At 40.4% G+C, this 22,377-nt stretch overlaps 3 protein-coding genes across 6 annotated transcripts; all 3 read left to right on the forward strand.

Annotated features, from left to right (window-relative positions):
* On the forward strand, positions 1-7,687 carry si:dkey-273o13.3 (repetin). Of its 2 annotated transcripts, XM_062558109.1 has the most exons (8): positions 1-83; positions 1,107-1,353; positions 1,567-4,732; positions 5,069-5,097; positions 5,366-5,527; positions 5,806-5,872; positions 6,096-6,200; positions 6,462-7,687. In XM_062558109.1, exons 2-8 carry the CDS (start codon positions 1,160-1,162, stop codon positions 7,233-7,235), a joined length of 4,497 nt encoding a protein of 1,498 aa, XP_062414093.1. In that variant the 5' UTR covers positions 1-83; positions 1,107-1,159; the 3' UTR covers positions 7,236-7,687. The 2 variants fall into 2 exon arrangements, with proteins under 2 accessions (XP_062414093.1, XP_037322592.2); XM_037466695.2 differs by lacking the exons at positions 1-83; positions 1,107-1,353; positions 6,096-6,200; positions 6,462-7,687 and having other exon boundaries at positions 3,484-4,732; positions 5,806-5,871.
* A 1,004-nt stretch (positions 7,688-8,691) lies between these two features.
* On the forward strand, positions 8,692-12,464 carry rom1a (retinal outer segment membrane protein 1a). Its single transcript, XM_037467307.2, has 5 exons — positions 8,692-8,799; positions 9,062-9,270; positions 10,873-11,303; positions 11,391-11,637; positions 11,853-12,464. The coding sequence occupies exons 2-5, from the start codon at positions 9,121-9,123 to the stop codon at positions 12,057-12,059; spliced, it is 1,035 nt and encodes a 344-aa protein (XP_037323204.1). The 5' UTR covers positions 8,692-8,799; positions 9,062-9,120; the 3' UTR covers positions 12,060-12,464.
* Positions 12,465-13,603: 1,139 nt separating this feature from the next.
* On the forward strand, positions 13,604-22,246 carry frmd8 (FERM domain containing 8). 3 transcript variants are annotated; one of them, XR_005120028.2, is made up of 12 exons: positions 13,604-13,990; positions 14,934-15,031; positions 15,212-15,379; positions 15,639-15,740; positions 16,656-16,714; positions 16,909-17,075; positions 17,832-18,047; positions 18,144-18,267; positions 18,434-18,583; positions 18,828-19,056; positions 19,189-19,435; positions 20,600-22,246. XR_005120028.2 is itself a non-coding variant. In XM_037467305.2 (11 exons), the coding sequence occupies exons 2-11, from the start codon at positions 14,941-14,943 to the stop codon at positions 19,299-19,301; spliced, it is 1,419 nt and encodes a 472-aa protein (XP_037323202.2). In that variant the 5' UTR covers positions 13,604-13,990; positions 14,934-14,940; the 3' UTR covers positions 19,302-22,245. The 3 variants fall into 3 exon arrangements, 1 of the variants encoding a protein (XP_037323202.2); XR_005120029.2 differs by having other exon boundaries at positions 19,189-19,425; XM_037467305.2 differs by having other exon boundaries at positions 19,189-22,245.
* The last annotated feature ends 131 nt before the right edge of the window (positions 22,247-22,377 follow it).

The raw sequence follows: 22,377 nt of genomic DNA on the forward strand, positions 1-22,377 counted from the left end.
TCAATTAGGCGCATCATCACAGATTATAATTGTGTTTCAATGAAGACCATTGCCTGTCATATTCCAGAGGCTTCTTTGAGAACGTGAGTACAGACATTGGCTGCATGATCAAATATATGAGCTGCTTTTGGAAGGTGACTTATCTTGCATTTAAAACGGAGAACCTTCTTTGGGATGAAATGTTTTATAGCACTATTTGCGAGCTGCCATATAAACAAAAGTATGCATGTGATAAATTTTCACATTTGCACCTCAATGTCTAGCATTGCCTTAATTAACATTTAGAAGCAAATAAAGACTTTCTAAGACAACCACATGTATAGTGGATTACGAAGGCATTTGTACTGACTTTTAATCCATCTCTAATGCGTCATGTGTCTACACAAAAACATGGTGGGTTAACAACAGTGGGTGTTGTTAAACCTTAACGATTCTTTCAAATTGATTATAGAAATCACTTTTGATGCAGTAGATTGTGTTAAATGCATTAAAACGCATTACTCTTTTCTTACCACCAAAAATGAAGCTTTGTGAGAAATTATGCATTATTACACATGCATCCTTATGTGCTGAACTTGGCTCAACTGAATCATTTCTGATGTGTGTTCTTTTTAATTATATAGCATACCATGAGTGCTTGCTAATTGTGCAGGTATGTATAGGGGAGTTCAGGTAGTCGTAATGTATTAGAAACCCATCAGTCGACTTCTTGTTTATAAAAATTCAAGATTATCCGTAAGACATTTGCACATATAATTTATTATAAGTTGCATCTTTACTATTATGGGCATTCATAGTAGATCAGAGAGCATGATGTGTTTGAGAGAGTAGATAAGAAATCTTATCAATACACTATAAATATCTATGCTCTATGGAGGTTTTGACACTTTTTTACAAGTGAAAAAGATGTGCAAAAAACTGACCAGCTATCCAGTTAATACTGTAATAAACCGGTAACGGTAACTACTGTTAACCTGTTATGTCATCACCAGGTTTTTTTTTTTTGCAGCAATGATAGTATGAAAAAAAGTATTACCATGTTTATTTCTGTAACCAAACAAAAAAATAGTTTTCGCTGCATACTGAATTATTTCCCATTTCCGTAGGGATCAATATTGTGCAAGTTGCTGCGGACGATTCATAGCTGCAGCGGCAGTTGATGGAGAAATATTTGCAATCTTTACATCCTCATCCGCACACCAGAGGCATCAAAGGCCATAAGACTGAAATGAGCGACCATCAAGAAAAAGACAGCAAACACAGAAAGACCGCTAACTCAAAATCTCAGCAAATTAAGCAACATTCACAAAATCAAGGCACTCGTCATCGTTCAGATGATAATGCTTGCTATGGGTAAGTTTGGAAATGTTTTCCTCAGTTGATCAGCATGATATGATTTTCAAAACTTTATATACTATATTTTAGTTGCGTTTGTTTTTACCAAGAAGGATTGCAATATTTCAGAGATCTTTTTACGTCTACTATTGTTACAACAAGAATGATCATTTTCATTAGCAACTGTATTGGCATCCAGGGCGTCTTAACACTAGTGTTTTCTCTCTAAAGCGTCACTCATTCAACAGCGTTGGAAGGCATTTTTAGTGATCATCAACCCGACCATCAACGGCAGCGAGATGATGACAAGACTCATCATCCTCACCACAGCCATCACGAGCAAAACCATCGGCATGCTTCTCTTTCAGAATCTCTCCTGAGTTTCTCAACTGTTTCCTCTTCATCCTCCTTCTCCTCTTCTTCTACTTCTCCTTCTTCTTCTCCATCAACACCTTCCTCTTCTTCCTCCTTTTCTTCATCTCCTTCTTCTTCTTCTTTTTCTTCGTCAACACCCTCCTACAATTCTTCTTCTTTGTCCTCCTCCTCTTCAACATCTTCCTCCTCCTCAAGCCTGTCTTCTGAGACCAGCAACAAGTGCTCTGAAGGACATCCAAGTGAGAAGCCCCACCATTCACAGTCATGTACAGACATTTCCAAGAAGCACAACTATTTTGAAAATGAAGACAACGACACAGCCCCGTTGATAGATAAAAGAGGTCATCAAAACAGGCACAGTGCCAAACAGGAGAAAGGCAAGTCTTCTCACAGTGGCCCCACTCATGGCACCCTTAAGAACAGACAGAGGACCAAAAGAGGCTCAGGAAATTATGAATGTTTCCGCAAAGCCAAATCCATGGAGGCTCTCAATCGACCCAAAGAACGAGAATGGCATGGAAACCAAGATGAAATTGAACAAGAGAGGGGAAAAGGTGAAGCTAAGAAGAATTTGACAAAGGAAAAAATGAAGTTCTCTGCCTTCCTCAATGAGATCACTCGGCAGGTTCTCAGCCCAATGAGACTGACCACTCTTGGGGTTACAAATGCTCATGGATTCTGCCGTACAGGGCAGGTCTCTGTTAGATCTAGTAAAGGAGTAGGCAGCACAGAGAAACACACACAGCAGAGGAGTCGGCATGCCAGTGCAGAGTCAGTTACCTCCAGCGAGCATTCCCATACCAGCAAACACTCTGGTCTTTATCCGTCTAAATCTTTCCACCACCATCACCGTTCTCCGGACTCACCCCATCGCATGGATCACAGTCCCGGAAGCTGCGTTGATATTAGCTGTTTAAAAAGACATCACTCATGGTCACAAAATTCCCAGCGTCGCTCCCATTCACCGTCCTATGGGCACAACCACTACCATCCCCGGACAGACCATCACACTTCCAGTCATCATCATCATGGGGACAGCTCATGTAAGCAACATCATCACGGACATCGCAACAGTCCTGTCTATCCGCATAAGGATCATTTCAGCCCAACTTACCATTATGATGACCACCATCACAAAAACCATGACAACACATCCCACCGCCGTCACTCTGGAGACCATCATCGTGGAGACCACGACCACCCAAATAACAAACCCAGAGAGCATCACAGTGCAAAAATGTATCAACAACATGGCAACAATCATAGATCTTCTTTTCACCATCAGCATGGAGACCACCAAGGCCATAGTCAAGACCATCAACATGGCAACCACCACACCCCAACACATCACCATGGAGACCATCACAGTTCAGCTCACTACCGCCACAGCAACCAACCAAACATTGAAGGCCCTATAACACCACGTCACTACGGAGATCACCACAGCGCAACAATTCATCATAACCATGGAGTACACCAGAGTGGAGATCACTTACATCACCATAAAGTACACCACAGTGAAGCTCACCTGCATCACCATGGGTACCACCACAGTACATCTTGTAGGCATCCCCATGGAGACCAGAGTCAAGATCATAAGCGTCACCATGGAGACCACCACAGTCCACACGATCAGCATCACCACTATCGAGACACTTCAAACCACCAGGTTCCCCATGGAGACCAACACAGCAAAGTTCATCAGCATCACCATGTAAAGCACCAAAGTAAATTAAATAGGCATCCGCAGGAAGACCACCACAGTCCAGACCTTAAGCACCATCACGAAGAAAAGCACAGTAAACCTCTTCAGTATCACCACGGAGACCACCACAGTGTAGACCATAAGCATACCCATGGAGAAAAGCCCAATTTGGGGCATGAGCATCACCATGGAGAAAAGCACAGTGAAGCTCATCAGCATCACCATGGAGATCACCACAGTAAAGCTCATCAGCATCACCATGGCAATCACCACAGTCCAGACCATCAGCACCAACATGGAGACAAGCAAAGTGAAGCTCAACAGCATCACCATGCAGACCACCACAGTCCAGACCATCAGCATCACCATGGAGACAAGCAAGGTGAAGGTCAACAGCATCACCATGCAGACCACCACAGTCCAGACCATCAGCATCACCATGGAGACAAGCAAGGTGAAGGTCAACAGCATCACCATGCAGACCACCACAGTCCAGACCATCAGCATCACCATGGAGACAAGCAAAGTGAAGCTCAACAGCATCACCATGCAGACCACCACAGTCCAGACCATCAGCATCACCATGGAGACAAGCAAAATGAAGCTCAACAGCATCACCATTCAGACCACCACAGCCCAGACCATCATCGTCACCATGGAGACAAACACAGTCCAGGCCATCAGCATCACCATGGAGACAAGCAAAGTGAAGTTCATCAGCATCACCATGAAGACCACCACAGTCCAGACCATCAGCATCACCATGGAGGCAAGCACAGTCCAGGCCATCAGCATCCCCATGGAGACAAGCAAAGTGAAGTTCATCAGCATCACCATGAAGACCACCACAGTCCAAACCATCAGCATCACCATGGTGACAACCACAGTCAAGTTCATCAGCATCATCATGGAGACCACCACAGTAAAGCTCTTCAGCATCACCATGGCAACCACCACAGTGCTGACCATCAACCTCAACTTGCAGACCATCAGCATCACCATGGCGACCACCACAGTGAAACTCATCAGCATCACCATGGATCCCACAATACTCCGGGCCATCAGCATCACCATGGAGATCACTATAGCAAAAGTCATAGTCTGGGACATCCACCTGAATCGCATATTAACCAGCCCCATTCTAAAAATAATGATCTTGACCTTGACAACAACCCTCAGTTCCCTCCCTTCAGCAGTCCCCCTTCACCCAGGCAGCTGGAATGTCTTTCAAGGAAGGCGGGGTCACCAAGCATCACTAGCAGCCCTTCCAGTCATGATGAGGAAGAGACAAGCTTCACTGGCTCATCATTACATAAAGTATGACATTTCTGTTTGAGTTAAGCCATTCGTACAGTAATTATCGCCAAGTCAATAGTTCCCCTTGTAGTACATTATTTGATTAACTGGTTATGTAATAATGCTCCACTCATTTGTATGTCTATTGATTTGCCCCACAGTGTGCATGTCCCAATGGATCAGTTATTATAGAACGATAGATTGGCTATTATACCCAAACTAATGGTAATCAAATTTCCTCTCAAAAGTGAGGTTCTTTATTCTCCTTTCAATTTTCATTATTTTGCTTTTTTATTTGACCATTATTAAAATGATTCCAGATTTAGTTATTTGAAGGCATTTTGTTTTTTTATACAGGAAAAGGAACCCGAACATGGTAGAATCAAGTAAGTCTAATTCAAATAATTCATCTAATTAAACTAATTAACGTGCTGTTAACGTGCAGTGGTCGTAGTCCAAGTGACAACTATTATTTTGTTACACACATACTATTTTTCATGTAAATGTCACAGAAAATAATCACCTGTCTAATTTTATACCTAATTTTTAAAATGTGAGTTATGAGAGCGACCAAAATGTTTCATTGAGCATTATTACATTAATTAATGCACTTTTTCACACATTTCCATTTCTCTGTGTTATTATACCTGATAGGAACCTTCAGGGGGAGAATGAAGTACTGCATCACAGTTTGCTGAAGACAGCAGTGAGAATGGAGTGTTTAGGAGAAGAGTTCCTGAGCAGCCAAAAGCTTCTGGAGGCAGAACTTCAGAGGACACGTGTTGAGCTTAACAACCTCACAGAGAGGTTTAAAAGGTAACAAATGCACAGACAACACTTTTTCTCCTTTCACTAAACACAGATAATTTAAGTCATCTTTATATTTCATTTGGACATCGTCAATTTTCACAGATCTCAGGAATAGAAAATAAATAATCAATCAAATCAATTTGTCACTTCTCTGTTTTTAACTATCCGTCTTTCAGACCTAAAGGTATAGCTGCAATTAACGCATATGTACTGCACCTCATAGAATGTTTATGTAAACTGCAATTCATTGTAACTTCTCTCTCTTTGCGTGTGCCTTATTTCAGACTACATGACAACTGCTCCTCCACACAACAGACAAATAACCTTCTAGAGCAAAAGCTTCATTCGGTGGTGAGAATGAATTCATATCAAAAACATGAATATGATTGTAAAAACAAGTTTGGAAATATGCAGTACATTTTCTTTAAAAGACTTAGAATTATACGCAAGTTATGAAGCATCTCTATAAGCTAATCTATAAGACTTAAAAACTCTTGGCAGGGGTAATTCTGATTATTCCGCACTTACTGATGTTTGCTTGTGACAACTGCGCTTCCTGTACTTTTTGTTTCAGGCTCAGAGTATGGAAGGAGAACGTGAGAGGTTGAACCAGCGTATTTCAGCTCTGACAGAGAAGCTCTCTGATGCTAAATTTGCCAATAGTGTGCAACCATTAAGTGTAAGATCTTTACTTCCCTCTTACAGTATAGACAAAGTGATGTGGCTTCAAAAATGTGTTCAGAGGCAGGGGTGGAAGGTGTATATGCCCCAATAACAAAAAACAAATGATTGAAACATGCAAATGAAATAGAATAGCCTGAAATGATTCTATGCATATTCAGCATTCAGCTTTAGTACTTTTGTTTTAGTTCATTTACTTTATTTTACGCCTTTGCATCATTTATTCAAAACACTGATTTCCTACCTCTCCTTACAAAAGGTCACATCAGAGCTCCACAAAAGTGACCTCCATTTTCAGTCCGATGTTGCTGTTGATCACATGGTTCACCCCATCACTCCCCCTCCGGTACAGTTCATGGACTGCCATAATAACTACGAAAAGGAGGCATCCCTCGGGCCAGTTCTGGAGGAGGAGGAATCTGACTGGTCAGAGAGGGGCGACGAGACCCCACGATTTATCCTGACAGGATCAAACAGAGGTGAAGTATGGAGCCACCGGGGAGCGGACGTGGACAAAGATAGCGAGTCAGGGGGTGAGGAAATTGTCAGACGACACTCTCCATGCCCAATGCAGGTACCGCACTTCCAGTTCACCATTCACAACAAGGACCTGTCTGATGGCATGAGTGGCGAGGGCACATACATGTTCACCACGAGCCCGAACATCGGCTCTGCCATCCTGATCCGTTCAGCAAGTCTGGAGGAGATCCCCCTGGCCCGCCACCACACGCAGAAGGAGCTACGAGGCACGGAGGCCATGATGGACCTCCACCAGCAAGGGCACGAAGTGATCAAGGATTTAGATAATGAGATCATTCATCACTGGAGATCAAGCAACGACCGGCCAATAGAAAACAGGAAATCAGAGACAGATAGCAGCCTGGCCACCCTGGAGTCGGCCGAGCGAATGCTCAGTCAATTCATATGTGGATCGCAACCCGCTGAAGGTCAAGGGCATGGCAGGGCCGGGGTTCACGGCAGGGCTGGAGGTGTTCCAGATGACGCGTTGAAAGGGGAGCGAACACAGCTGTGACCCAAATATGAGTGCAACGTTCACTAGGTGTGAAATCTAATTTACTTCTTTAATCTTTATTCATCCTAAAAAATTAAATAAAGCTCTTTTTCAGTGGTTTGGAGTTTTGGCCCCTCAAATTAACATTTGGTTTTATAAGGCTTAACCTTTCAGTCAAAACTGCAAAAAGACTCCTCAGACACGAACACATATTTGTAGTTTTAAACAAGCCTGTAAAGCATGAGATCAATACAACAAGCAGATCCCATGTGGAATTGAAGACCAATGAACGAAATAATGTATTTAAACATTAACTATATTTCTCTGTACAATGAAACATTCTCTACAGCTGATAATTTATATTTCTGTATATGTTAACAGAAACGGGTATTTCCTTAGCTGTTCTAACAATTTATTCTTTTAGCTTTATTGTAGATAACATATACATTCATATATAGTATATTCATTTTATAGGATCCATGCATTGTGTAAAACATTGTTTAATGCTGTGTCAAGCACAATTCGATCCATCTCAAAATAATAGAATATTTTATTTTCATTGTTTTCCTGCTTATCTATTTCACTGTAGTCTTAGCATGTACTGTAAAAATGATGGTGTAATTCTAAATACGTATATGAAATAGATTTTCATTGCATATTATAACTATTGTCCAGTCTAATTAACCTGCTCACAATTAAACACATTCCATAAGTTTGTTTAAAGATCCTCATATTTCGCCGTTGTCCATGTCATATTAAATAAACCAAATGAAACACAAATAACTGCCTACATTTGTTTTACTTCCGAAGTTGAGGATAATGACCAGGGCCAGAGTACATATAGCCTGTCAATTAAAATGTTTTTAATGACAGGCATAACTTACAAAGACTGCACCAGATAAGCCCATCTCTCCTGAAAGGACGCCATTGAGATTGAAGTTGTTGTAGTTCTTGGGTCAGGATTTCTATACCCTTGGGGCGCAAATGCATACTTCAATAATACATGCATAATTAAACAGTAAATGCATGATTGCGAATGCATAATTTAACAGTAAATGCATACTTTAATTGCAAATGCATTCTTAAACAGTAAACATAAAACAACATCAGGGAGGCAGAAGGAGTCTCATTATGCTGTCTAGACCATACCTGAGACATTCTTGAATTCTGCAGAACCTAAATAACATAAAAATATGAAATTATCGTCAAATACAAATCTGAATTTATTGATCTAAATAGATATAATGTATCATTATTTCCTTGTCAAATCAACTTCAGTTTATATTTCCATTCAATGACAAGTGGTTCACAGACACTGGCTTATCATATTATCCATCAACGTGTCAGGTTCAATTTCTTTTGTTATCTATGTCCCTTTGTATTGAGTGATGGATGCTGAGCAGACAATGGCCTGGATTCACGGAGCACTTTAATAGGATAGGTAGGCATTAGTGTTAAGACGCTCGCCGCATCCAGGTTGGCCGAACCCAGTGTGCCAAATCCACTGTGTGGCACACTGGATGGTACATAGCGGTCGGTCGAGATAACAGGATTTTTTTCTGGACTTTTTGGGGAGACAAACAAGGTGAATTTGGATGCTCTACCATCTGTTTGTATGGGCATGCACAACTTATGAAGCTGTCAAACTTTATTCTCCAAGGATTTTTCACAAAACGCCCCTGACTTTGTAATCCTTGGGTCAAATTTTGATCTCCAAAGAAAGCATCAGTATGTTTTTAATTGTGCTCGCTCAGTAGCCACAAATTTATTTTTCATTGAGTGTTGAATGTCAATTTTGTCATCATCATCTCTGAATCCTGCCTCTGACCTCTCTTTCCTCCTGGCAGAAGATACCCTTGTGACTTCGTTGCTCTCCCTCCCCTGTTCGGATTCCCTCGCTGCAACCATGGTGGTCATGAAGATGAAGTTCCCCTTTGAGAAAAGGGTGAAGCTAGCCCAAGGACTGTGGCTGCTCTCCTGGTGTACCACAGTTGCTGGTGCTATCACCTTCAGCCTGGGCTGCATCCTGAAGACAGAGCTCCGGAGGAGGGCAGAGGTATTCAAATTTGACTAAAACTTGGTGAATTTCATTTCAAAGTATTTTGGTTTACGAATATGTCTTTAACATGTACTCTATGTTATCAACACATTGCAACATTCAATAGTGTAGTAACTTAAAGTGTGTGACATAATGTTTCTCAGTGTAGCTATAAAGGAGTAAACCAACTGTGTGCCTATTGGGAGGAAAACCAACATAGTAACTGATAACACATACAACTCTAAACTGTTTTTCAATAAATATTTTCCTTTTGGGACGTTGCTGTTGGTACAATCTTTTTGGAGAGAACCTGTCTTGGGAGGATTGATTAAATCTGATACAATGAAAGATATGTCCTTGTTAGAGACATACAAGAGGTTAATGCACCAGTGACTCACTTTGGATTCTGACTCATCATTAAATAAACCATGCTCTGACAGTCTTAACGACCTTAATCCAGCGGTTGAAGGGCGCCAGCACAACCTTATTTGAATTGATTTTATTTTATATTTGAATAGCTTTGCCTAATTCATTAATTTCCACCATTAAAAACTGCAACGCATTTGAAACTTTGTTATTGATGCAGTCTCATGTGTTTTTTAAGTATGAAAATCTGGTATTTATTTTAAATTCAATTTTTTTTTTAATAGCCCAAAATCAAAAATTATTACCTCACATTACATGTCATTTAGCTGACGCTTTTATCCAAAGCGACTTACAATAAGTGTATTTCAACCGTAAGGATACAAACTCAGGAAAACAAGAAACAAGAAAATGCAATTTCATCTATTAAGCCGATTTACAACTTATTATAGATAAGAACCATTATAAGTACAATTAAAGTGCTACAGTTTGCCTCAGGGCTCTGTGCACAAAACCCTCACATTGGAACAAGAAAAAATGTAATGAAAGTTTTCTTGGTATTGCTGTAAAAAATGTAAGCATGACTAAGAGTTATTGACAGTTAAAGAAAAAAGAAAATTACAGACATATAAGATAACATGCAGATTCTACAAGGCTCACAGAAATGTTCTTTTAACATGTCATGTACTGCACTGACGTTTACCCCTCGGATTTTCCTCCCATCGTTTTCACTGAAGAATAATGTATAATATGCATATTTAACGATTAACGAGAGACTGATAAAAACTGATTTCATATCTTGCACTTACTTACAGTACTTGCAATCGTTTATGTTTTTAATGGTGTACTTATCAACCCTTCCAGCAGAATTTAGACATTGCGAGGGAATAACTACTGTGGGTGTACTTAAACAACACAGCTGAGCGCCAATGGCTTGAAGTGAGCAACTAATTACTCATTAAACTCTGTTTAAACTGTGACTGACTGTTGTGCCGCTAATAAAATGATTACACATACATTGAAAAAATTTCCGGAGGTATGTATTATAGACAAAGTGTTGAAGTCTATTTGAGCTTTTTCTGATTGATGTGTAGCATGTATTTCCAGGTGGGTGTCTGTTATGTACTTTTGTTTATATGCAGCATATTTTCCCACAATTGTTGAAATTTTATGCATCATTATAACAACCTGTATGTTAACGTATAGTAAACGAATACAATTTGTATTGAATATTATTATTATGGGACTCACTTGCAGGTAATGGATAACTCAGATATACATCTTGTGCCCAACACCCTCGTGATTGTTGGTCTGGCGTCCTTGGGCATCAACTACTTTGCCACGAGGGTCTGCCAGGATGCTCTGGATGCGGGCCGGTTTCCTCGCTGGAAGACCATGCTGAAGCCCTATTTTGCTGTTTCTGCCTTCTTCACTGTCCTCATGCTGCTAGCCGTCATCATGAGCTATGCTATGAAGGGCAGCCTGGAGTCATCCCTTAAGGTTGGCCTGAAGAACGGCATCCGCTTCTACAAGGACACAGACACCCCGGGGCGCTGCTTCCTGAAACAGAACATTGATCGGCTGCAGATGGAGTTTCAGTGCTGTGGAAACAATGATTTCAGGGACTGGTTTGAGGTCCAGTGGATCAGCAACCGCTACCTTGATTTCAGCTCCAAGGAAGTGAAGGAGTGAGTTGTTCCACATAGAAAACAAACAAATACCTCTGATAGTACCTGCAATATGAAAACCACATTGTGTATCTTTTATTTCCTTAGCCGGGTTAAGAGCAACGTGGATGGGCGTTACTTGGTAGATGGAGTCCCGTTCAGTTGCTGCAACCCCAGCTCTCCGCGGCCATGCATCCAGTACCAGCTAACCAACAACTCGGCTCACTACAACTATGAATACCAAACCGAGGAGCTCAATATCTACCTCAGAGGCTGCAGGGAGGCCCTGGTCAACTACTACATGGGCCTTATGAACGCAATCGGGGCTGGAGTAATGTCAGTCTTCCTCTTACAGGTATACTTTATATTAATATTGTTTCATGTCTTCATGAGCAACCACCCACAATTATGTAAATACAGCACACGCCGGTTAAAAATGCAACTTAATTTAGGAGAATCCAGACTTGATTTAGAAATGAATTTGTGCTGATGGGCAAAACGTATGGAATGGAATCTGTTTCTACATTTGCCCTCCCCTGCCCCCCATCTTTCCCCCTGCCTCCCTGCCAGGGCTCTGTGCTGGTGAGCCTGCGGTTACTACAGACTGCCATGGAGGCAGTGGCCGGGAATGAGAATACAGAGATTGAGACAGAAGGGTACTTGTTGGAGAAATCGGTGAAAGAAACCGTCATGGAGTACATCGAACCTGTGATGAAGTTCTTCCTGCTCACAAACCAGGTGGAAGAGGGAGATCCTGGAAACCCTGCTTCCGCTTAAAGTTCATATGATGGACACAGATGTAAATAATTTTTACAAAGAGATAATTCATTATTTCAATTTTAAAAGCAAAATATTAATGACAAATGTCTACAATTTCAAAGATCTATTGATAGTATTTTATATTGTCTGATGACCATCACTGGTGAAGTGAATTTTTTCCTATATTACTGTTCTTGTCTTTTCACATTCCATATAAGGAACTGATAACCCACAGAACTTATTTTAAGCCTATGGTTTTTCAGATAATTGTCAATAACATCTCCATTCAAAATAAATCATTTCCCAGTTTTATTTTTATGTTAAATAAGGTTAGTAGAACATGAGGCACTATGCTCTGCTACACAACAAGAGTATTGGACATAATGTAACAATGTCTTATTAAAGTTTGATATTATTAAATGCCTTACAGAGTGGATTCACTTACTTCTTCTTATTTGATACATACTTAAAATGTCAGCTGTCACCATCAATAATAGGTTCTCCATTTTGAGAGTGTGTAAAAGAAATGGGAACGCCAAGATTAATATAACGATGTCAGTAATGCAGTGGAAGGCGTCAAGTGTGTCCTCTACTCTGAGACCTTTGTTTAAGCTTATAATCGCATTTGTTAATACTCGACCCGCTGTCCATGCAGTTAGACACCTGCGTCAGATGTCTGTAATATGCAGACAACTATGCCATAGGTTTTTGCTTTTTTAAATGATTTATACGGAACAGAAAATATGGAATTCATATTAATTCATTATTAATTATTTTCCAGTATGGGAAAACTCTTGTTCAATCTCTGAAATCCGCTTAATTTCAATCCAGGTGAATAGCGTTATTGAAGGTCCTTTCAAAAACATGACTGTCTTGAGTAACCTCCCGACTCAAAACAGGAACATATTGAGGTTTGGAATCACCAACATAGATCGCAGACGCTTGTACTCTTAATGCAGAATATCCAATCTGTTTTGTCACAATAGTATCTACGTTACCTGGTTTTTAATTGTACTGATTCAGCTCACCCCAAGCTGTCCATTATTATGATTGTCATTAGATATCATTTTACGTTAGAAACCCGCCAATAGCTTGATAAAATACAATAATGCTGAGGTTGCAAAGCAAGACTTATTGTAAGTCACCGTCATTAAATAAAAATCTCTTTTGGAAATAGGGTATTTCTTTGATTCAGTCATTTAGTCATTTTTGAGGTTACTCACATAATGGTATTATTATTATTGTATGACAGTGAAGCTTATAGTATTACTGTCCACATGCAGGACACAACTAACATGTCAATATGGTACACCCGGTACATTGGCTTTGAACACTAGGCTTGTCATAAATTTGAGTGTAGTACGCCTATTAGAGCACTTCTATTGAAAATGTTTCTAGTAAAAACGTAATCTAATTTTAGCTTTTTGTTTGTGAATAAATATATTAGTAACAACCTATCATAGAGAAAATATTGTAAATAAAATGAATCAGCTGCCTGCATAGCTCAAGACGCGATGACGTCAATCAACCAGAACTCGACTCATTTAGAAGATCAAACCTTTTGAACCTTCATCGTGAGAAAGCGTTAAAACGGTGTCCAGTCTTCTTTCAAGCGATCTCCAAACCTGTCCTTTGTACGTTTCGTGATTTCGCTCTTTTAATACCTACCTCGCTGATGAACATCTCCTTTAAAGTGGTGTTTAAACTCAGATGGTCGCGCCCAGTTAAGGGCGTTTCAGAATGAACGGATCGTTCACCATTAACCGCCTCAGCCGCCCATAGGGAGCTAACGTTAGCTGTGGACAAGCGGCTAGCTGTAGCCAGTTGGTAACAGCGAACCGTCGACTTGACGTGTCTTTAGCGACGGTACTTACAAAAGTAACGTTAACTCTCCTGGCGACCTCATAAGCAGCAAGAGGAGGGGATTCAACAAAATCGTGTAACGTCTGGTAGGTAGTGTTTTTTTGCTTGACTCTATACATTACTCTAACGTTAAGGCAAACTGTTTGACTAAAACACCTAAAGGGAGCTAACGAACTAATAATGTGACCATATCGTCATCAACTGATGCCTGAAACGTCCTATTGCATCTAAAAGAGTCGCAATGAGGTTTAATGTCAAGCTCAATTCGCAAGTAACATTCGCTCGGGCGGCTGCTTCGTTAGTTAACCGAATAACCAAAAAGGTCTTGAATACACCGGGGTATTTCAAAGATTGTTTGGTTTTTTTTGGGGATGTCACGATAGGACACGGGGAACGTTAGCTAGCTAACCCTGTTCCACGGGCCTTGGGATTGCACCGTTTTGTCTTTATAACGGCATCCTCTGTATTTAGGCCGTTATTGACACGTTATATAAATGTCAAAAGTCCTATTAAATGCCGTACAAACGCTGCTTAATAACATGCAAAGGTCAGGGCCATGTGATAAATGACGCTTAACTGGGTGAGGTCAACAGAAGCCGAATAGGATTTTCTGGTTGATCGGGGTCTTTTTCTTTTTTTAAGTAATACTACTAAAATACTAATACCACATGGTGGCGCAGGTGCAGTTATTTGTTTATCTAAACTAGACTGAATGCATATGTCAAGAAGGAAGATTCAGCTACTTATTCAGAAAATGTATGTCTATAAGTTTATATGTATTAGTCCCCTCTGAATCAGTTACTTTCTTTCCTAATGTTCGTATGTGCGACACATAACCCCTTAACTGGTCTCCATTGTTAGCCATATGCCGTTTTGATTTTTATAATATCATGTAGATCTATGTTGAAAGCATGTCCCATCACATCCTGTATGTGGCTAAAAATTTGCACACTTATGCAGAGTTTTCATGTTCCATGATAAAAACATGATCTTCTGGTGTATGTCTTGCGTTTGGTCATTGGGTTTCAGAGAAGAGATGGATGGAGACGACTGCAGTTTTCCTCCGGATTCATCAGATGATCACTCGCAAAGAGGAAGTGTTGCTTCTTCGGCAACACTTTTGCGTGGTATAGTGCATTAAATATCATTGTTACTCATATGGGGGGGGGGGGGGGGGGGGGGGGAATAACCCAGTGCTTCCTAACATGCTTTATTTATTTGTAACTTTAAAAAAAAGTGCAATTTGGATGTGGTGCCATTTAAAACAATTTGTTTGTTTATTTGTGTTTCTCCCCCACCCCCCACAGCTCAAGATGTGCTCGTATACATCAGTGGGGACAGTGCCGTGCACTTAACGGTAGAAGGGCTCGGCAGTGTGTCCGTGCAGGAGTTGGGACGCAGCGTTCGCGAGGCGGTCCGTATTCCTGACTCTGCGCAGGATGCGTTTGCCTTTTGGCTTTGTTCTCCACTGCTTGGTAAGATACTCCATACTTTTTACGCTCAAGTCCTGCAACCTTTTATTTGGCAATGTGTGCATGCGCTTTTATCTCCAAATAGATATTGTTGTCTGGCTACAAAATATCACATATTGCATATTATTCATGCATAAATTTTCTCTTTCAATGATTTTACCTTACATTGATGTTAGTAGCTTCAGTGTCACAATAGAAAGCGGCACAAGAATCACAGGCTATCAGACGCATCTCAGACGCTTGCCTCCTCTGTGCTCCTCAGAATTGCAGTTAAAGGCAAGACATCAACCATACAAACTGTGTCGGCAGTGGCAGGATTTGCTGTATCGCTTCACTGAGGCCTCAGAAGAAGATATCTCACAAGGTGAGCGTTTTGTCTGTTTGCTTCTGTCTTTGCACGCGATTATTTTTTTCCCAAAGTCATCAGGAGGAAAAGCCAAGTATGGTAAGGATTAGAGTACTTGCAGGAATTAAACTCAGATTTAAAAAAAAGCTGATTATTTGTAAAAAAAAATAATAATAAAAAATCCAAGGAGATAAACTAAGGCTCAGTGACTACAGAGTAGGGCTGCATGGTATGGCCAAAAATCCATATCACTTTATTAAGAAATATTCTGAAAAAAAGAAGAAGTTGATCTAAACAGCTGTGGCAGAACAAGGAACTAAAACCTGGAAGTTGTCAAACAGCATGAAGTGAGAACCCACTCAGGGAAAAATAAGACATTACACATTATACGGTATAGAGTAGATATCTTTGGTGCTTTCTAGGACAAATGAATTGTTCATGAAGGTAAATCTGTTTTTTTAATGTACAATTGTTACGTTTTTTAAATAAATAACCATCCGCTCATATAAACACGGCCATTTAACATTTTAATTGGACCAAACCTTCAGTTGTTTTTGATAAACAATAAACTCTAATTGTTCAATTAAAAATACTGTCCCTCAAAAGTGTTTGTCATGTTAAATGAAATGTCTTTCAGTTTTGATAGATAGTTTGCTGCAAAGTGCATCGCAAAGAAATAAAACGCAACTGTTTCAACTTACCACTTCATACATTCAGTCAATACTGGTATATATTTTTGTTGAGTAGATGGGTCTTTCTCCCGCAGTACAGGAGTCTGAGCAGTGTGTTGGAGTGGGTTTTTCACCACAGTGTCCAACACTATTGCTCCACTGCTCCGCTCTGGGCGTTGGGATGAATATCACCTCGAACATACTCAAAGAAATGACAGTCCACCAAATCCTAATCAATCATCGTCCTCTGCTTTTTCCTCAGATGAACCATGTCTCCAGTACCGTCGGAACGTCTTTTATCCTAAATCTAAAGAGCTGCAGGTAGCATTCAATAATCACACATATGAGGGAATCTTTAAGACATTGTTATTCATCACAGGTACATTTTGTAAATCTGTTGACGCACAAAAGACTAAGTGGGTTTTGATATAGATTTATGGTTCATGTCTGAAAGTTGTAGTTAGCTTTGCTGTTGACTGATGGATAGTCGTTGTCATCCCGGTACTCCTGAGCAGATAGAGGACGAGGGTGTGCTGAGGCTTCTGTACGAGGAGGCCAGGGGAAATATTCTGACGGGGCGCTACCCCTGCGACCCCGAGCACTGGACTGGTCTGGGAGCCTTGTCTCTCGCTCTCGATGAGGGAACCGGTCTTGACGGGCAACAATGTAGTACTACCTTGAGGTAAGTTCGAAAGGTTGCTGAAAAGCAATTGTGGATGTGGCTTTGGTAGTTTTTGAGATGAGCGAATTGTTTACCCTTCAGTCGCTCATAAAGGAGTCAATGGGGGTGAGGGAGGAATTGAAGTTTGGTTAGAGTTCTCTCAATACTTTTGCAAAATCGCGCTTAACATGTTCTGGCAGCTTAAGCTGTATACATAAGGCATGCAATGCACCCACAGTTTAATATTCAGCTCAAATTGAAAAAATGCTAATAGGTGCGAGTTTGTAGGATTGTGCAGGAGATTTCCCACGTGCACCCTCTTTGGCTCATGGATGTGGCAGCGTGACATGCTTGGTGAAAGTGAATATAGATCAGCTGGAGTAGCATTAGTTGAACAATATCTCAGGCAGTCGCATCTCATAGCATGCCTATAAAACAACTTAACAGATCCTACTTGACGTTCTGCTTACAGACATTGACATTTTTGATGAGTTCCCAGTTGACTCAAAGTTTGCCTTTTTTAGAAAATGGAGAAGTGTGTACCGGCCCCTGTGGATGCCTTGCTTCAGCCAAAATGTAGGAGAATAAAATGACTTTAAGGAGAAAAGTAGAATGGCACAGTAGGGTGATGAAAGGGTTGAATTGATGCAATCCTTTTTTTAAGCGCCCCGTCAATCATAAAGATGGATCAAACAATACATTATATCAAAGGAATAGTGGATTTACCATACTGCTGAGCCCAGATTTCCACAGATGAGCTGCATCTGCTTTCCACAGAAAGAAGAAGCTGTCTTCTTTTCTGCCTGCACATGTTGCCATGGGAACTGGAGGTTTGCTTTCCACTCTGAGAGGGAAGTCGAACCGTCAGACGGAGCTGGAACAGAAACTCATGGAGGAGTACAGAAAGATCAGCCCACCTGCTGGAAACTCTGCAGAGCCCACACAGCTCTTACACCAGTACCTCAACACATGTCACACTCTGCCTTATTACGGGTAGGACTTTGGACAACCAGCCATTCATGCTTTGGTTTCTTTTTTGGTCAAATCTATTATGTATTAGGTATTAATTGGCATTAACTACGCAAACAGGTGCGCTTTCTTCTTTGGGGAAATTGACAAACCAGCACAAGGGATTCTGCAGAGGGCCAAACGCAAAGCTGTCAATGTCGGGATCTGCCTGGAGGGAGTTTATGTGATGGACGTCAAAGAGAAAGTGAGTCGACGGCTCTGTAGCAGCGACACCATGAGGCCACATTTCACCCTTTGTGTTTGCGTATTTGGATAATCACGGTCCACACCGCTGATACACTGAAAGCAGTTTTTGTTTCTCCCCATGAACTGAACCTTGATTTCTCTGGTTGGAACCCAATCACTTGTAGCATGTGCTGCTTGGCCTGCATTTCAATGAGCTTTCCTGGGACCACAGCTACCCTGAGGAGCAGGGGGACTCGCACATTCTGTGGCTGGAGTTCGATGGAGATGAAGACGGCACTCCTGTCAACAAGTTGCTTAAGATCTACTCAAAACAGGTCGGAACATGCTTGTCTATTTTGACCTTTTTCACAACATCATCCGATGTGATTTGATTGCACATTGTAAAATCTCCTACCTAACAACAGATGGTGAAGAGATGTTATATAATCCATGCAGGCCCTAATCCAAGGGGGATAATCTGAACTTTTTTGTGCGAGTGGTTCAAAAAAAGATAACACAGCTGTCATGATGTATATACGTTTAAGGCTCATTAGTGTTTACTTTTGTTTCGTCAACCAGGCAGAGCTGATGATCGGCTTCATTGAGTTCTGTGTGGAGCTGAAGTCCGTGTCCGAGGGAGGAGCTGCAGCGGAAATGGACGGTGAGGGGGGTCTGTCTCAGCAGCCTGCTGAGGAGGACGGCAGCAACAAGAGCGCACGAGGAGGACGCCGCGGGATGCTGCGCAGGCAAAGCAGCGTGGTGTGCAGTCGGGTGCACTCGCTTAATACAATCAGCTACGTGGACAATGGTGAGCCCAGAGTTCACCTTTTCAGTCCAAGCATAATTGCGGTATAATGTTTCCAGAGCTACTTCCATACTACGACAAGTTCCCCTGTAGTCAATTGTTGTCTTTCAGTAATTGTCTATTGTTGTCTTCCAGGAAAAGAAATCAAACGCTTGAAGCCGAAAAGAGCTGCGTCCTTCTTCACCCGCCAGGTGTCTGCTCCCTCATACTCAGCTGTGCAAGTGACGGAGAATCTGGAGCAAGGTTAAACTCGATGTTTGGCTCAGCCCCCTGCCTCTCGAAGACCAAACCTGAACACTGTACACCGAGATGTAAAAAGACACTAAAAGGATGACATACAAATATGCAAAGGACCAAGCGAGGGATCCAGGTGTGAGTGATGGTATTTATCTTTTTGAAGTGTGTGTGTATCAAGAGAGGACAGTAATGTGAAAAAACAAATGATCTCCTAACTCGTATGCTTCCAATGTTAAACTGAATTGGCCGTTCATTATGGCCTTAAGTAAAGACAATACAGCGTTCTCCTTCATGAGACCAGCCACACAACTGTAGACAACAACAACTCAAATTGATGAGTGAATAGAATCTCATGGCAGTTTTGACCCTTCAGCAGCACTCTGGATCTGTTTTTACTAGAACTTGTTAAACCTCGTTAGAGTATAACCACTGCATTACTTTCGTTTACTCGTATTGGGGGTTGGATATCAAGAACATCAGGGGACAAACTTAAAGGCATCTTACTGATCGATAAGAGTAGGAGCACATTATTTGTGTTTTTGAAGTTTCTTGTAAGCACAGGATTTAATATTTTTTTTTGATGATATCCACAACTAGTCATTGTGGTGAGAAAGTGCAGTTCGGACATCACACTTTAAAAAAATAGTTCTGAATGAATGTGATAAAATAGACATTTTACGGCATCAAGTTTTAAAGTTAAAATGATCCATTATCAAGTCCTCATTGGAAAGCTTGAATTGATTTGTACCAATTAAACACTCAAATTGGAGTCAAGGACCACATAAACCAAACGGTACGAATAACAAGATTATCCAATTGAAAGCTGTCGTCTGGCAATTTATTATTGCACCAGGCTCCTATTCCTCTTGGTGAATGGCCAGCATTTCGTATTCAATTTAACTTCCAAATCGCAAAAGTTAACTTTGAGAAATTAAAACTGCAGCCTAGAAGATTTGCCATTAGAAATGTTTTTTTTTCTCATTCACACGATCATATGAGTAATTTGAAAAAGGTCGAGGAACGCTACCTTTTGTATCAAAGTGTTGTTGACGTCTGTTTTCACATTTTTTCAAAGGAGTAGAGGGGTTATTTAGTCTAAAATCAGCACACTTTATTCCTTGTTGAAGTACATACTGATTAAATTATTCTAAAACCTATAAAATCCCCAATTTCTGAGCAAGTGCTTTACTGGACAAGACTATGTACTCTGTGCATATGACAGCTTACATGACCCTGTTCAAATCTCAGTCTGTAAACTAAAGCCTCTCTAATGTGCTGCATCACAGTAAGCTGCTGTAACTCTCCACAGGAGACGGCCGGGTCCACCTCGTGGCCGAGTCCTCGGAGTGTCCTCTGAACTTCACCCTACTGCTGATACAGGCACTTCCTGTCTTTGCTGTACATTTAACAAACGCGTTCACCTCAACAATGGCCATTTGTAAATCGGCCTTCCCTTGATTTGAGATACAGAGGAGTCGTGTGTTCTCCCTGATTCTCTTGAGCGTGAAACCTGCAGAATATTTTTTATTTTTATACGTTTGGACATAAATGTGCAGCAGCCCAATATATTGTTGCTAACTTAACACTATGCATGTCACAATGTAGAGTAGGCATTCCACAGCAGACCACACTTCATGTGATACTGCACTATTGAAAACTAATACACTGTTTATGAACCCTTTTTTGTATTGTTTGTTGGCTATTATGACAGAACATTTTTTATTTCATTTACGAATACTCACCGGTTTAGTACACAATGAAAAAATTAGTTATTGAAAGTGTTATCTTCTTCTTCTGCAGAACCATTAAGTGCCTTGATTGTTTGCACCGAGTGGGGATCTGAATGACCGTTGGAAACCACGGATGGACTGATTTAAAAAAAAAAAAAAAAACGAATTGGTTTTGTAATATATTTCACACATTTTCAGCCTGTACATTTCATTCTCCCTGGCTGATGTGCGACTGTTGATTAGCTGCTTAACAACACTGGGCTACTGTTGAACAGTGCACTGTGATTCCTCTGCACCCAGGGGTCAGTTTGCCTTTATAAAAATATCTATGCCTTCTAATAAATGGGTAAAAAGCGTGTTTAATACTTCCTGCCTTGATGTACTGATGTCATTTTTTTCTTTAACTGACACTAACTGTTATTTTGTGGGATTTTGTTGCAATATGTTTTGTATTTCTATACATTTTGACCCGTTGTACAGTAAGTGCTGACAATTGCTGTTGATGAAAGCCTGATGGGGAAAATGGGTCATGCTCTGGTTTGAGGCACTGAATAAGGTGGGAACTTAATTTAAACATATTAAAACAGCTTTGGTCACAATGTATTTTCCTTCATTAACTTTAATTATGTGATGGTTGTTCAGTGTCTTCCCAAAAAGTTCAATTGTGTTTCTGACAGCCCCAATATGATAACTCACCAACCCATGTACTGCTACATATATTGGTTGTGTAATGTGCAGAAATGTAAGTGATGCAACACTGTTAATTCCAAAATGATTTAATAGGCAATTTGACTATAAATAATTACTATTATCAAAGGCCTGAGTGAATCACAGGATATTATTCTCTTTTTGATGAATTGAATGAATTTTGATTGAATTGTCCATGATGCAATATATCTTTTTTGCTATATTTTTAATCATTGACCAATAAAATTTAATTGTTTTAAGACAAAACCAGAAAAGCTGTATTTTTTTGTTTAGGTTTCTTCTTTTCTAGTTTCCATTTCAGCATCTTAGGCTCAGGTTTTTCTCTTTTATGGTAAACATTTTTGTTGTATGTGTACGATTAGTAATGTACGATTTAGCACTGATTCCTGCTGCCTGATTAGGATTGAGTTATGGTCAACTACTAAACTTGTTTCAGCTTTCTTCGTTATTGTTTACTTAAATTCTATTCCTAAATGAATGTACTTATTTTCATGGGAGCATTGACAATGCAGCCTATTTCCCACATTAGGAAATAAATGGATTTAAACATAGGTGGATTTAGTTTTTTTATTTTGTAGTCTTTATGAAGTGAAATAAAGATCTTATTTCTATTTTGTGTATGTACACACAACACATTGCATTTATAAAT

Source organism: Pungitius pungitius, chromosome 16, assembly GCF_949316345.1.
Source record: "Pungitius pungitius chromosome 16, fPunPun2.1, whole genome shotgun sequence".
Taxonomy (NCBI): domain Eukaryota; kingdom Metazoa; phylum Chordata; class Actinopteri; order Perciformes; family Gasterosteidae; genus Pungitius; species Pungitius pungitius.